The sequence below is a fragment of the Monodon monoceros genome, unplaced genomic scaffold (genome assembly GCF_005190385.1).
Source record: "Monodon monoceros isolate NGI ecotype Baffin Bay Population unplaced genomic scaffold, NGI_Narwhal_1 Super_Scaffold_22, whole genome shotgun sequence".
In the NCBI taxonomy this organism is placed as follows: Eukaryota; Metazoa; Chordata; class Mammalia; order Artiodactyla; family Monodontidae; genus Monodon; species Monodon monoceros.
The window spans coordinates 63,130,174-63,145,524 of record NW_021703779.1 but is presented as its reverse complement, the minus strand read 5'-3'; the positions used below and the strand labels follow the sequence as shown (position 1 = coordinate 63,145,524).

General features: G+C 37.4%; 1 protein-coding gene across 1 annotated transcript in view; it reads left to right on the top strand.

Annotated features, from left to right (window-relative positions):
• ZDHHC15 (zinc finger DHHC-type containing 15) overlaps nucleotides 1-15,351 on the top strand; it is a 126,198-nt gene that overhangs the window by 88,530 nt on the left and 22,317 nt on the right. Inside the window, exon 10 of the mRNA XM_029241363.1 lies at nucleotides 2,554-2,657. Within this exon, the coding sequence (XP_029097196.1) occupies nucleotides 2,554-2,657 (104 nt within the window). The remainder of the gene's footprint in view (nucleotides 1-2,553; nucleotides 2,658-15,351) is intronic.

Genomic DNA, 15,351 nt, shown 5'->3' with positions numbered 1-15,351 from the left:
TGCCCCCCACAACCCTGTTGCTGTGCTCTCCTCCACGGCTCCGAAGCTTTCCCCCTCCGCCACCTGCAGTCTCTGCCGGCGAAGGGGCTTCCTAGTGTGTGGAAACCTCTCCTCCTTCACAGCTCCCTCCCACTGGTGCAGGTCCCGTCCCTATCCTTTTGTCTCTGTTTATTCTTTTTTCTTTTGCCCTACCCAGATACGTGGGGGGTTTCTTGCCTTTTGGGAGGTCTGAGGCCTTCTGCCAGCGTTCAGTAGGTGTTCTGTAGGATTTGTTCCACGTGTAGATATATTTCTGGTGTATCTGTATCCATAGGTATTTTTTGATTTCCTCTTTGACTTTTTCAGTGATCTCTCGGTTATTTAGTAACATATTGTTTAGCATCCATGTGTTTGTGTTTTTTACGGTTTTTTTCCCTGTAATTCATTTCTAATCTCATAGCGTTGTGGTGAGAAAAGATGCTTGATATGATTTCAATTTTCTTAAATTTACTGAGGCTTGATTTGTGACCCAAGATGTGATCTATCTGGAGAATGTTCCATGCACACTTGAGAAGAAAGTGTAATCTGCTGTTTTTGGATGGAATGTCCTATAAATATCAAATAAATCTATCTGATCTATTGTGTCATTTAAAGCTTCTGTTTCCTTATTTATTTTCATTTTGGATGATCTTTCCATTGGTGTAAGTGAGGTGTTAAAGTCCCTGACTATTATTGTGTTACTGTTGATTTCCTCTTTTATAGCTGTTAGCAGTTGCCTTATGTATTGAGGTGCTTCTATGTTGGGTGCATGTATATTTATAATTGTTATATCTTCTTCTTGGATTGATCCCTTGATCATTATGTAGTGTCCTTCCTTGTCTCTTGTAACATTTTTTATTTTAAAGTCTGTTTTATCTGATATGAGTATAGCTACTCCAGCTTTCTTTTCATTTCCATTTTCATGGAATATCTTTTTCCATCTCCTCACTTTCAATCTGTATGTGACCCTAGGTCTGAAGTGGGTCTCTTGTAGACAGCATATATATGGTTCTTGTTTTTGTATCCATTCATCAAGCCTGTGTCTTTTGGTTGGAGCATTTAATCCATTCACGTTTAGGGTAATTATCGATATGTATGTTCCTGTGCCCATTTTCTTAATTGTTTTGGGTTTGTTTTTGTAGGTCCTTTTCTTCTCTTGTGTTTCCCACTTAGAGAAGTTCCTTTAGCATTTGTTGTAGAGCTGGTTTGGTGGTGCTGAATTCTCTCAGCTTATGCTTGTCTGTAAAGCTTTTGATTTCTCCATCGAATGTGAATGAGATCCTTGCTGGGTAGAGTAATCTTAGTTGTAGGTTCTTCCCATTCATCACTTTAAGTATATCATGCCACTCCCTTCTGACTTGTAGAATTTCTGCTGAGAAATCAGCTGTTAACCTTATGAGAGTTCCCTTGTATGTTATTTGTCGTTTTTCCCTTGCTACTTTCCATAATTTTTCTTTGTCTTTAATTTTTGCCAATTTGATTACTATGTGTCTTGGCATGTTTCTCCTTGGGTTTATCCTATATGGGACTCTGGACTTCCTGGACTTGGGTGGCTATTTCCTTTCCCAAGTTAGGGATGTTTTCGAGTATAATCTCTTCAAATATTTTCTCTGTTCCTTTCACTCTCTCTTCTCCTTCTGGGGCCCCTATAATGCAAATGTTGTTGTGTTTGGTGTTGTCCCAGAGGTTTCTTAGGCTGTCTTCATTTCTTTTCATTCTTTTTTCTTTATTCTCTTCCTCAGCAGTGAATTCCACCATTCTGTCTTCCAGGTCCTTTATCCGTTCTTCTGCCTCAGTTATTCTGCTATTGATTCCTTCCAGTGTAGTTTTCATTTCAGTTATTGTATAGTTCATCTCTGTTTGTTTATTCTTTAACTCTTCTAGGTCTTTGTTAAACATTTCTTGCATCTTCTTGATCTTTGCCTCCATTCTTTTTCCGAGGTCCTGGATCATCTTCACTATCATTATTCTGAATCATTTTTCTGGAAGGTTGCCTATCTCCACTTCATTTAGTTGTTTTTCTGGGTTTTTTTCTTTTTCCTTTATCTGGTACATAGCCCTCTGTCTTTTCATCTTGTCTATCTTTCTGTGAATGTGGTTTTTGTTCTACAGGCTGCAGGATTGTAGTTCTTCTTCTTCTCTCAGTGATTCTGAATCTGCTAATTTTTCTTGAAAATTTAGAGCCAAATCAATAGTATAATGGGATATAAATTGGAATCCTCATCATTAAGTTATATTTATGAAGTTTGCTTTATGTGCACTTTGCCATACTGGCCATTGTGGGAAGCAATTAAAGAGTTGCTTAAAAACTAAAAGAGTCAAGACTGATGCAGACAAACAAACAGATATAGAAATTGAGAGCAATAGGGCAACTAAATGATGCTATTGTAAGAACCTATTCCAGAATGGCTTTAGTCAATAAGCTAAATGGTTTAAGTCTTTCTAAGAACCCCACTCCTATTTCTAATAGGGTTATTACCTTCATAAAATGTCTATGTCAGCTGCAGGATCTCACTGCCTTCATTTCCCCACCAGCCCTGGTGATGGACACTCTTTCCCTATGAGGTGTATGAATGAGTCGCAGAACCCATTGCTAGCAAATGAAGAGCCCTGGGAAGAAAATGAGGATGACAACCGAGGTAAGTAGGGTGAGAAGGAAGTCTTTTCTCCACTCAGCAGGCTAATAAAGACTGTGTTAACACAACGAATGTAGTGTAATGAGAAAATAGTGTACAGAAAGATTATATAAGCATGTCAACCTCATAAGTGCCCTTTGGATGGAGAAGGGCAAGTATGGCCAGATTTGTTTAGCAAATGTAGGTGGCTTCGGTAGGATTAGATGACAGCTTGGAAGGTTCCTTACCAGCTTTGTGATACTATAATTTATAACCAGTCAGATAAATCAGGAAACATAATAAACAGTGTTGTGCATGTTTGTAAACAATCCTGCCAGTTGTCACTTGGAGTGCTTTGCTTGAATTGATTCAATCAGTGGGTAACAGCTCACCTTTCTCTGCCCTGGTTCATGCACATTGGCTAAATTTTCTTTAAAATCTCATTCCCATTCTGCTTTAGAATGGTCTAGTACATGAAAAAATAAATGATAGTATATAGGGGCAAGGCTACACATCCACGTAGTATACTTTTCTAAAAGGCAGCCCTCAAAGGAAAAATAAGGAATTAGAACTTTGCCCTCCACCTTTCTCCCACCAGATTATTGAGTCATCTTGAGATTTTTATGAAGAGCTAAAAGTTAAGTTCTCATGTCCTGTAACCCCATTGCCGCCTATTCTTTGTCTCCATGCTTACTTCTGTGCCTCTAACATTTGTTTATGTTGTTAATAGCAGACTGGTCCCAATAATACAGTAGCTGACAGAAATTTTGAGTGAGAACTTGTAGTAGTTATTACAGACTGTACCTGGGATGAACGCAGCTGAATAAGGACATGGAAAGGCATTGAGGTGGGGAGCAGAGGTGGGAAACAAGCCTTTCTAAATGTTTCCCCAGTTAGGTGATCTAGTCCCAGCTTCTCTACCTGGAAGTCCGGTTTTAGAGTAAGGCATTGTTACTATGACTAAGGAAGACAAAACAGTCCAAAATCTATAGTTAGAAAAGGAAGGAGTTCTTACCCAGCCCAAAGAACTTATAACACAAGCAGCTCCTTTACCTCACCCTTCTGACTCTTTATTGAAAAACTGATGGCATTTTGACCTACCATCCTTCAGCTATCAGACTGACTTACCGTGGTTACAAGTGATAAGAACTTTTATTTTGGTGTTAAGAAATCCAAACTCTAATAGAAATCATAGACTTCTAGGGTCTTAACATGGTTTGAAATATCTCCCCAATGGAAAAAACTATTCATATCTGAGCCTTGTTTTGGCAAGTGGAAAACTTTAATTATAGATGCAGTACCGCATTATAAAGAGGTTATTTTCTTGAAGTAGTTTTCAGTGCTAGACTTTTTAAAAATTAGTCAATCATAAAAAATAGGTACACCATTTTATAGTTTACAAAGGACTTTCATATACTGTTTTTCATATCCTTTGTCTCACAACTGTCAGGTTAAGTAGGCATTATTATTAATACCATTCCCATTTTATAACTGAGGAGACTAAGATTTGGAGATGTGAGATAACTTTTGCAAGATCACATAGCAAGAAAGAGGCAGAACTTGGACTTAAAGTAAGGCATCCTGATTCCAAATACTGGATTCTTTCCAGTATAATGTTGTATCTGTCCTTTGGACAAATACACATGAGACACAGTGCTGTGACTTCATGCCATCTTACTATATAATTCATTCAACTGCTTCTTACATAAATTGTAAGTCACAGAGTATAAGCCACCTATAGCTTTAGCAAGAACACTGTACCATCCCAAATAAGTGAGGTGTTTTAAAAGTCCATTGAAAGAGATTCACAACCCTCCTTTATCACCCATTACAGTATCTAACAAATTTAAATATTGGAAAACTCCCCTTTTTCTCTAACACACGTTCTCATGCTGTACTATTCGTCTGATTCTGTGTTATCCTCACTTACCCAAAATTTCTGTGCAAAACTGGTTATATACAAGTAGTCCTTGCACTTTTGACAACTTAGATTCCTGGGAAAGTTACTATAAGTTAAAATTTCGTGTATTGAACTTAATTTCTTTAAGGAATAATATTAGGGTTTCAGTCCTAGCCCCAAATATAATATTTAGTTTACTATAAATTATGTACTTGTACATTATATAATGCAAAGCATTCTAAAATGTATATAAATTGGTAAAATAGGGAAAAAGTGTAACCTGTTTCAAAAATATGTAATATCATAATCAGGAACTTTATACAGTCTTTATCTTCTTTAAAATCCCTGCCTTAATTTATTTTTTATTACTTTGCATTTTATTTATTTATTTATCTATTTTAATTTATTTTAATAGTAGTATAGTTGATTTATAATGTTGTGTTATTTTCCAGTGTACAACAAAGTGATTTAGGTATGCATACATATAAATCTATTTTTTTCATTCTTTTCCCTTATAGGTTATTACAAAATATTGAGTATAGCTCCCTGTTCTATACAGTAGGTAGGTCCCTGCCTTGTTTTAGTACAGCAACATATGAGGTAAAGGAACACCTTTATGAAGTCAAGAGATTTAAAGAGGCTTCTCTGATGAGATTAGTGTACACATGCATAGAAAAAATGTGCAAATCAAAAGTGACAGATCGATGTATAATTCTGAGGAGATTTTCTTTGGCTTTTATGACTTTTTATTAACTTTAACAATAGGAAGAATTCATGAATATACAAATCATTAAAAGTTGTAAAACATATATAGAATAAAATCCCTTTTGACTACTGCTGGCAATTCTGACCCTTTCATCACTTATTACCATAATTTTTCTTCATTATTTTTGGTATGTTCTTCTTTTTTTAATTTAATTTTTATTTTATGTTGGAGTATAGTTGATTTACAGTGTTATGTTAGTTTCAGGTATACAGTAAAATGATTCATTTATACATATATATATCCATTCTTTTTCAGATTCTTTTCCTGTATAGGTTATTACAGAATAGTGAGTAGAGTTCCCTGTGCTGTATAGTAGGTCCTCACTGATTATCTATTTTATATATTGTAGTGGGTATATTTTAATCCCAGACTCCTAATTTATCCCTCCCCCTACCCCAACCTTTCCCCTTTGGTAACCAAAAGTTTGTTTTCGAAGTCTGTGAGTCCGTTTCCATTTTGTAAATAAGTTCATTTGTATCCTTTTTTTAGTTTCCCAAAATAAATGATATCGTATGATATTTGTCTTTCTGTCTGACTTACTTCACTGAGTATAAGCATCTCTAGGTCCATCAATGTTGCTGTAAACAGCATTATTTCATTCTTTTTTATGGCTGAATAATATTCCGCTGTATATATGTACTTCTTTATCCGTTCATCTGTCGATGGACATTTAGGTTGCTTCCATGTCTTGGCTATTGTAAATAGTGTTGCTATGAACATTGGGGTACATATATCTTTTCAAAGTATGCCTCTCTCTGGATATATGCCCTGGAGTGGGATTGCTGGATCATATGGTATTTCTATTTTTAGTTTTCTAAGGAACCTCCATACTGTTCTTTATAGTGGTTGCACCAATTTATATTCCCACCAACAGTGTAGGAGAGTTCCCTTTTCTCCACACCCTCTCCAGCACTTATTTATAGACTTGAGGATGGCCAGTCTGACCAGTGTGAAGTGAGACCTCAATGTAGTTTTGATTTGCATTTCTCTAGTACTTACCAATGTTGAGCATTTTTTCATGTGCTTTTTGGCCACCTGTATGTCTTCGTTGGTGAAATGTCTATTTAGATCTTCTGCCCAGTTTTTAATTGGGTTGTTTGTTTTTTCGATATTGAGCTGCATGTGCTGTTTGTATATTTTGGAGATTAACCCATTGTCAGTCACTTTATTTGCAAATATTTTCTCCCATTCTGTGGGTTCTCTGTTCATTTTGTTTATGGTTTCCTTTGCTTTGCAAAAGCTTTTAAGTTTAATTACTTCCATTTGTTTATGTTTGTTTTTATTTTAGTAATCTAGGAGGTGGATACAAAAAGATATTACTGAGATTTATGTCAAAGAGTGTTCTGCCTATGTCTTCCTCTAAGAGTTTAATAATATCCAGACTTACATTTAGGTCTTTAATCCATTTTGAGTTTATTTTTGTGTATGGTGTTAGAGAATGTTCTAACTTCATTCTTTTACATGTAGCTGTCCAGTTTTCCCAGCACCACTTATTGAAGAGACTTTTTCTCCATTGTATATTCTTGCCTCCTTTGTCATGGATTAATTGACCATAGGTGCTTGGGTTTATTTCTGGGCTTTCTGTCCTGTTTCATTGATCTATATTTCTATTTACTGCCAGTACCACACTCTTTTGATGAGTGTAGCTTTGTAGTATAGTCTGAAGTCAAGGAGCCTGATTCCTCCAGGTCTGTTTTTCTTTCTCAAGATTATTTGGCTATTCGGGGTCTTTTGTGTCTCTGTACAAATTTTAAAATTACTTGTGCTACTTATGTGAAAAACACGGTTGGTAATTTGACAGAGATTGCATTGAATCTGTAGATTGCCTTGGGTAGTATAGTCATTTTGACAATATTGATTCTTCCAACCCAAGAACATGAAATATCTTTCCATCTGTTTGTGTCTTCTTCGATTTCTTTCATCAGCATCTTACAGTTTTCAGAGTACAGGTCTTTTGCCTCCTTAGGTAGGTTTATTCCTAGGTATTTTATTCTTTTTGATGTGTTGGTAAATGGGATTGTTTCCTTAATTTCTCTTTCTGATCTTTCAATGTCAGTGTATAGACATGCAACAGATTTCTGTGTATTAATTTTGGATCCTGCAACTTTACCAACTTTATTGATTAGCTCTAGTAGTTTTCTGGTAGTGCATTTAGGATTTTCTATTTACAGTATCATGTCATCTACAAAGAGTGACAGTTTTACTTCTTCATTTCCAGTTTGGATTCCTTTTATTTCTTTTTCTTCTCTGATTGCTATGGCTAGGACTTCCAATACTATGTTGAGTAAAAGTGGCAAGGGTGGATATCCTTATCTTGTTTCTGATTTTAGAGGAAATGCTTTCAGCTTTTCACCATTGAGTATGATGTTAGCTGTGGCTTTGTCATGTATGGTCTTTAGTATGTTGAAGTAAGTTCCCTCTATGCCCACTTTCTCGAGACTTTTTATCATAAATTGGTGTTACATTTTGTCAAAAGCTTTTTCTGCATCTACTGAGATGATCATGTGGTTTTTAGTTTTTAACTTGTTGGTGTGGTGCATCACACTGATTGATTTGTGGATATTGAAAAATCCTTGCATCCCTGCAATAAATCCCACTTGATCATGGTGTACGATCCTTTTAATGTGTTGTTGGATTTGGTTTGCTAGTATTTTGTTGAGGATTTTTGCATCTATGTTCATCAGTGATATTGGCCTGTAATTTTCTTTTTTGTGGTTTCTTTGTCTGGTTTCGGTATCAGAGTGATGGTGACCTCATAGAATGCATTTTGGAGTGTTCCTTCATCTGCAGTATTTTGGGAATAGTTTGAGAAGGATAGGTGTTAACTCTTCTCTAAATGTTTGATAGAATTTGCCTGTTTAGCCATCTGGTCCTGGACTTTTGTTTTGTGGAATTTTTAAAATCATAGTTCCCATTTCAGTACTTATGATTGGTTTGTTCATATTTTCTATTTTTTCTTGGTTCAGTCTTGGAGGGTTGTTCCTTTCTAAGAATTTGTCCATTTCTTCTAGGTTTTCCATTCTATTGGCATAGAGTTGCTTCTAATAGTCTCCTGTGATCCTTTGTATTTCTGCAGTGTCAGTGAGTAACTTCTCCTTTTTCATTTCTAATTTTATCGATTTGAGCCCTCTTCCTTTTTTTCTTGATGAGTCTGGCTAAAGGTTTATCAATTTTGTTTATCTTTTCAAAGAACCAGCTTTAGTTTCAGCAATCTTTTCTATTGTTTTCTTCATCTCTATTTCATTTATTTCTGCTCTGATCTTTATGATTTCTTTCCGTCTACTCACTTTGGGTTTTCTTTGTTCTTCCTTCTCTAGTTACTTTAGGTGTAGCATTAGGTTGTTTATTTGAGATTTGTCTTGTCTCCTGAGGTAAGATTGTATTGCTATAAACTTCCCTCTTAGAACTGCTTTTGCTGCATCCCATAGGTTTTGTGGGGTTTTTGCTTGTTTTGTGGTTTTCGTTTGTTTGTTTGTTGGCTGCACCATACGGCATGCAGGATCTTAATTCCATGACCGGGGATCAAACCCATGCCCCCTGCAGTGGAAGCACGGAGTTTTAACCACTTGATCACCAGGGAAGTCCCTGTGTCCCATAGGTTTTGGATCATCATGTTTTCATTTTCATTTGTCTCTAGATATTTTTTGATTTCCTCTTTGCTTTCTTCAGTGATCCATTGGTTGTTTAGTCTCCACGTGTTTGTGTTTTTTACAGTTTCTTCCTTGTAGTTGATTTCTATTCTCATAAAGTTGTGGTCAGGAAAGATGCCTGGTATGATTTCAATTGTCTTAAATTTATTGATGCTTGCTTTGTGGCCCAGCATGTGATCTATCCTGGAGAATGTTCTATGTGCACTTAAGAATGTGTATTCTGCTGCTTTTGGATGGAATGCTCTTTAAATATCCATTAGGTCCATGTGGTCTAATGTGTCATTTAATGGCTGTGTTTCCTTATTGATTTCCTGTCTGGGTGATCTGTTCATTGATCTAAGTGGGATGTTAAAGTCCCTCACTATTATTGTGTTACTGTTGGTTTCTCCTTTTATGGCTGCTAGAATTTGCCTTATATATTGAGGTACTCCTATGTTGGGTGAATATATATTTACAATTGCTGCATCTTCTTCTTGGATTGATCACTTGACCATTATGTAGTGTCCTTTTTTGTCTCTTGTAACAGTCCTTATTTTAAAGTCTATTTTGTCTGATATGAGTATCGCTACTCCAGCTTTCTTCTGATTTCCATTTGCATGGAATACCTTTTTCCATCCCCTCTCTTTCAGTCTGTATGTTTCCCTGGACCTGAAATGGATCTCTTGTAGACAGCCTATATACAGGTCTTGCTTTTGTGTCCTTTCAGCCAGTCTCTGTCTTTTGGTTGAAGCATTTAATCCATTTATACTTAAGGTAATTATCGATATGTATATTCTTATTGCCGTTTTGTTAATTGTTTTGGATTTGTTTTTGTAGGTCTTTTTCTTCCCTTCATCTTTTGTTCTCTTGTGATTTGATGACTATCCATTAACTATTCCATCAACTATCCATGAGTATTCCATCAGCCTGGTTTGAGAATCCAGTAGGGAGTTCCAGGTCAGGATCAAGTCCTAGGGTACACAATAATTATGCACAGCCTATTCCAGTTACTCTATACCAATGTATTAACTATGACAAGAATGATATTTTAAAAGCATCCAGGAGAAAAGAACCAAGCTTTCCTTAACTCACCAAAATTTCTTTCTAGCTGTAGCTAATGAGACTGAAAATCAACTCTTTAAATTTGATAATTTTAATATTCCAGGTGAGATATTTTTTTCAAGTTAAAAAATCTTCATATGAGAAACAAAATTTGCTTGAATTTGCTAATACAACTTTCCAGTGTTAATGATAACCAGGGCTTGGAAGAATTAAACTTGTCAAATGCTGGACACTTATCCAGGAAAATATTGACCTCAGACTCTAGCATATTATATGCTTTATATATAGCATAATTTCCTACTCCTTTGGGCAAAACTTTTGTGGATGAGATAATTAGTAACTGCTCAAGGTAGAAGCTTTCTGATTTATTTATTTTCAGTCTGGTAGTTTCTTCTGCTGTGATAAATAACCCATTACGAAAAAGAACAGAAGAAATAAGCTAGTATAATTTGAGAGCATATTAAGTGTATGACATTGAATGTCATACACTTAAATGTCCCTTATGGAAGGGACATTATGCATTTTTGTGTCTGAACTCAAGCGTCTTGCATTTATTTGGGAAGATAAGACACATACATGAAAAGTTGTCTTACAAAACACAATACAGGGTATGTTATTGACCAAATAAATAGAACCATAAAATTTGTCCTATAGGAATTCAAAGGAGAAAGTGGTTCTTTTAGGCTGGGCTAGTCAGGAAAGGCTTTATAGAGGAGAGAGAATTTGGGCCTTAAAGATGACATGGGATTTGGATTTGTGGCAAGGAATGAAACAGCAAAAGTTAAAAGGAAAACCACAGGTTATAATGCATGAGACCCCAAGCTAAGTGAGGAGGATATGAAGAAGAAAGTAGCCTAACTCCAACAAAGAGTTTGAATGGTAGTGGATTGGACGGGAACTACTTGAAGTCATAGACCTCATCACCTTCATTTCAGTACTATCTTCAACCCTTGCAAAATAGGGTTGCATATAGATGATGATTGTTAGCTTAATGCCACAGGTGAATTAGTGTTAGATTGAATAGGACCTTAGGTACAAGACTAAGGACTCTTCTGTGGATAATGGGGAACTACTGATGGTTTTTAAGCAGGGGCTTGTTATGAGGATAATGTTGGTTTAGGAAGATGGTGAGGTGATACTCTACTAAAGCACACTTCCATTCTATGCCAGAGATTGCTCTAAATGCTGTACCTTCTGAAAGCATTGGTAAGAGACCTTCTCTTCATCAGAACTCAGACTCTCTAAGGATATCCTATATATAAGAACTCTGGTTCTAAGATGAGACCTTACACATCAAGAGCTTTATTGTTTAGAATCATCTCTGGGTGATATTCTGTGCAATCACCTTCCAATCAGAGACAGCCACTGAATCTTGCTTGAAGAGAAAGTTACCTTATCACTTAATTCTTTGGGCCTAACCAGGCATCTGTGATTATGCCTGAGGAACTTTAAGATACTACCACAGGACTTAGGCAAGGTCATAAGTTAAATTCATGCTTCCTACCTTAAAGAATATACCCCTTCAAAGGCACCAAAGTGCCCTTACTTATTGCCATGCATAGTGGCAATAGGTAGGGCTAAATTGGAAGAGTCCTTAGTCTCAGTCAATTCTTTTTTTTTTTTAGGTAAGAATTAGATTTAGATTAGAGAGATACACACTCAATAGACAGAGTGTGGGGAAGGCAAGAGGCACCGAAATATGGGGTGGTTAGTTTTTATGGGCTGGGTAATTTCATAGGCTAATAAGTGGGAGGATTATTCCAACTATTTCAGGGAGGGGGCAGGGATTTCCAGGAATTGGGCCACCGCCCACTTTTTGGCCTTTTCAGGTCAGCCTTGGAACTGTCATGGCACCTGTGAGTGTGTCATTTAATATGCTAATGTATTACAGTGAGCATATAATAAGGCTCAAGGTCTACTGGAAGTTGAACCTTCTACAATCTTGGACCTAGTTGTTTCTAACTAGTTTTTGTTGTGTCCTCAACAGCTATGTCATTCTTTTAAAGGTTGTGCCCTGCCCCCTTCCCTCCTGTTTCATTCCCCCTTCAGAGATTTTACTCCCATATTCTTATGGGAAGCTTAGGGGCAATGGTCTGTCTTCTGTAACTGCTTCAAGGCTGAGCAGATGCGTCGACCCTGCCTGTCAGGGAGTAAAAGTCTCTGGATGCCTGATATAGGGACCCCAGGGGCCAGATGCCTCCTTGTTTTAAGGGCTGGAATCCTCTCATAGCCATCATCTTGTTGTGGAACTATTGTAACTGTTTCCATAGCCTTCCTATGAATCTTCTTGAAGATGAAGCACTTTTGCAACAGCATCAAAGTACAAAAATAACTATCTATAAATGACAAAAGACTTAAAAGGCATGGTTAAACATCTGATTGCAGTGTAATTGATAAAGAAGCTTGGTTACAATAACCAGAATTATGACTGATTACATTTAATTTAACATACCAAATAATCCTAGTTAAATATTTCTCTCTGAGATGCCTCAGGGGCCTGCTAAAGCATCCCAAAGTTAGCTGGAAGTCAAAAGAACTTTAATTAAAATTCGATGTTTGGGAAGTTTGCCAAAATGTTTCAAAACACTTGGTCAAATAAGATCATAGGTCACTGTGAGATAATACTTATTCTTTTACAAAAGTTACAAGAGATCTCAAAAGCAAATACAGATCACTTAAAGGCAAAGAAACTCACACAATCTGTTATCAAAAGTAGCATTCCAAGAATACTTAGAACAAAGTATTAACAGAGAGAGAAACCAATTCCAAGTCTTGCCTCAGCTTACTCCCAACAAAATCCATTTACCCAACTAAATTCAATCCAATCTTAGAAAATCCTGATCATGTACAACTCTTTTCTCAGTGTTCCTTTCCCATTCCTCACACATCTTTTACTGAAAACACACATCTTACTTTCCTTAAAAGTTTTTTTTCACATTGAGTCACTTACTTTCCTTGCTGACAAATTTGCAACAGATATAAGGTCTTATTTGACCTCTAGTAAACCTAGGTACAACAGAAGTACTATACTTAACATTGATGACTCTAAAGACATCAAACCAATAAGCTTAAGCCACCTTTAATACCAGCTATCTGATTAGTACTGAATATTTCTCAGATGACTTGAAACAGAAATTCATTCTAGCCAGATTCTTTTACATTTCTGAGTATTTATATAAGTGCTTAATTTCCTTTAAGTCAATTAAATAGAGCTCTTTTACAAATTAATTTTGGCAGTACCATACATCTACAACACACGCATAGATACATATGAACACACAAACAAACACAGAGATCTCATAGTTCCCATTCCAAAATTTCAGCCCTGAATCAGGTAAAACAATGTAAAACCCATCAGTTACAAGAGGTTGGATTCAAATTGGGCTTCTGGCAGATGGAAAAGGCAGATGGAACAAATCAAGGTCACCTGTCTAGATGTCTAAATCCTTTTTAGTAATGTTTATGGAGAAGACACTTAAGATTTTTATTTGTCCTTGATAAGTCAAGTTCCAAATTCTCTAGCCCTTTTCCCAAAATTTGCATTTTAAAAAATGGCAGAGATAAGGGTTTCCCTGAGAAGACCAGATAGAACATTTGCATCTCAAAGGCATGAAAAAGGCAGGCAAATTCCTTCTAGGATGATTTTGTTCCCTTAAGTCCAGACAATTTTTTTTTCTTTCCCTCAAAGAATTGGGTAGCTACCTCAATGTTATCAAAGAACTGGCACACCCATTCACCTATGTTGGAATGTTTTATTTTCCCCCATTTGCCTTAGGGGAGAAGGGTTCCCCCCAAAATCCTATCAGCTATGGTCAGTTTAGTCTGACTGGTGGTCTCCCATTTTGGTTCAGGTATTAATCACCAGCTGGATATCTTTGACCAAGTCTGGGACCCTGATATTTCACACTCCAGGGTCTACTAAGGCTTCTATTCCTTTCCACTTTCTGTTAGAATCATTTGGTGATGAGAGTGGTTCCCTTGCCCCTCAAGAAACAGAGTGGCCCCTAACTTAGTTTATAAGTCTCTTCCCATTAAGGGGATGGGACAATCAGGCACAAACAAAGGAATGTAGAAACAGCTGGCATTGATGTTGCACAAAAGGGGTTCCTGGAAAGTGTGCCCCTTCCACTTCCCTGACACCTCACTGCATATTCCTTATGATTGCTAAGTCTTCCAACTCTTTGGGTTAAGATTGAAAAGGTTGCACCAGTATCTATAAGAAATTCTGTCGAGTGGCCTGCCACATCAATGACCCCCTGAGGCTCAGCACTAGTTATGAGATGTTATCTCTAGGCGTGATGCCGAAATCTCAGCCTCTATACACTGGTGCCAAATGGAATCTCAGAAACAGAGTTTTGGGTGAAGAAGAAGAATAGCTTTATTGCTTTGCCAGGCAAAGGGGGACACAGTAGACTCCTGCCCTTGAAAATTATGTGTCCCAACCTGGGAGGACTTGATGAAGAGTTTTATAGCAATAGTTAAGGGCGAGGTTGCTGACAAGATTAGGGTGTGTACAGAGCCTATCCTTTAATCTCATCTCAGGTAATCTTGATGGGCTTCTCTGGTTCCTTTAGTCTGGCCTTAATTGGTCTTCTCTGGTATGGAGAATGCTGACATCTTCCATTTATTGGTTTTTAATTCTATAAAAGGGCTTAAAGATATTGTTATGTGTATCCCTTGAGGTGGAACCAGGACCCTGACCCAAGGCTGCACTATTGTTTCTTGGCTGTTCCTCCCTTGACTCTGCATCCCTTCCCTTCCCAGATTAGCAGCTGTTCATGAATCTTAGGGAAGGTCATGGAGGCTGAACAGAAAGGCTCTCTGTGCCCAGGAGCCCCTACAGGGTCCTGCTCGGTTTCAGGCAGAGCAGCTTTTGGCCTTTGGCCCCTTCAGTCTTCTGATTGCAAAACCATCAATGGCCAAGGGGTCCCCATTGTTGTCTGGCATCTGGGGCATTCCCTCCTCCAATATCCTGGCTGTTTGCAAAGGGCACATTGATTTTGATCCTCCTTCCAGTACCCCTTTTGTCTACACAGGGTACACTGGTCCTGTCTGGGTACCCGTGGGACTAATGATCCACCAGGGCCAGATTGGCCCAGGAAAGTTGGCTTCCCCTTTGGTGGTCTCTGAGGGGACAAAGCCACTGCCATCTTTTGAGCCTTTTGCGTATTTATCTGGGTGCATTTAACCTTTTCAGCCATATCCCTATTATTGAAAACCGAATAAGCCAATAGGAGCAAATCATTCATTGGAGTCTGAGGACCAGCAGTTGCTTTCTGAATTTTCCACCTGACATCTGGGGCAGACTGGGCTATGAAATTCATAGCCGAAAGGTCCTGTTCCTTAGAGGAGGAGGGACCC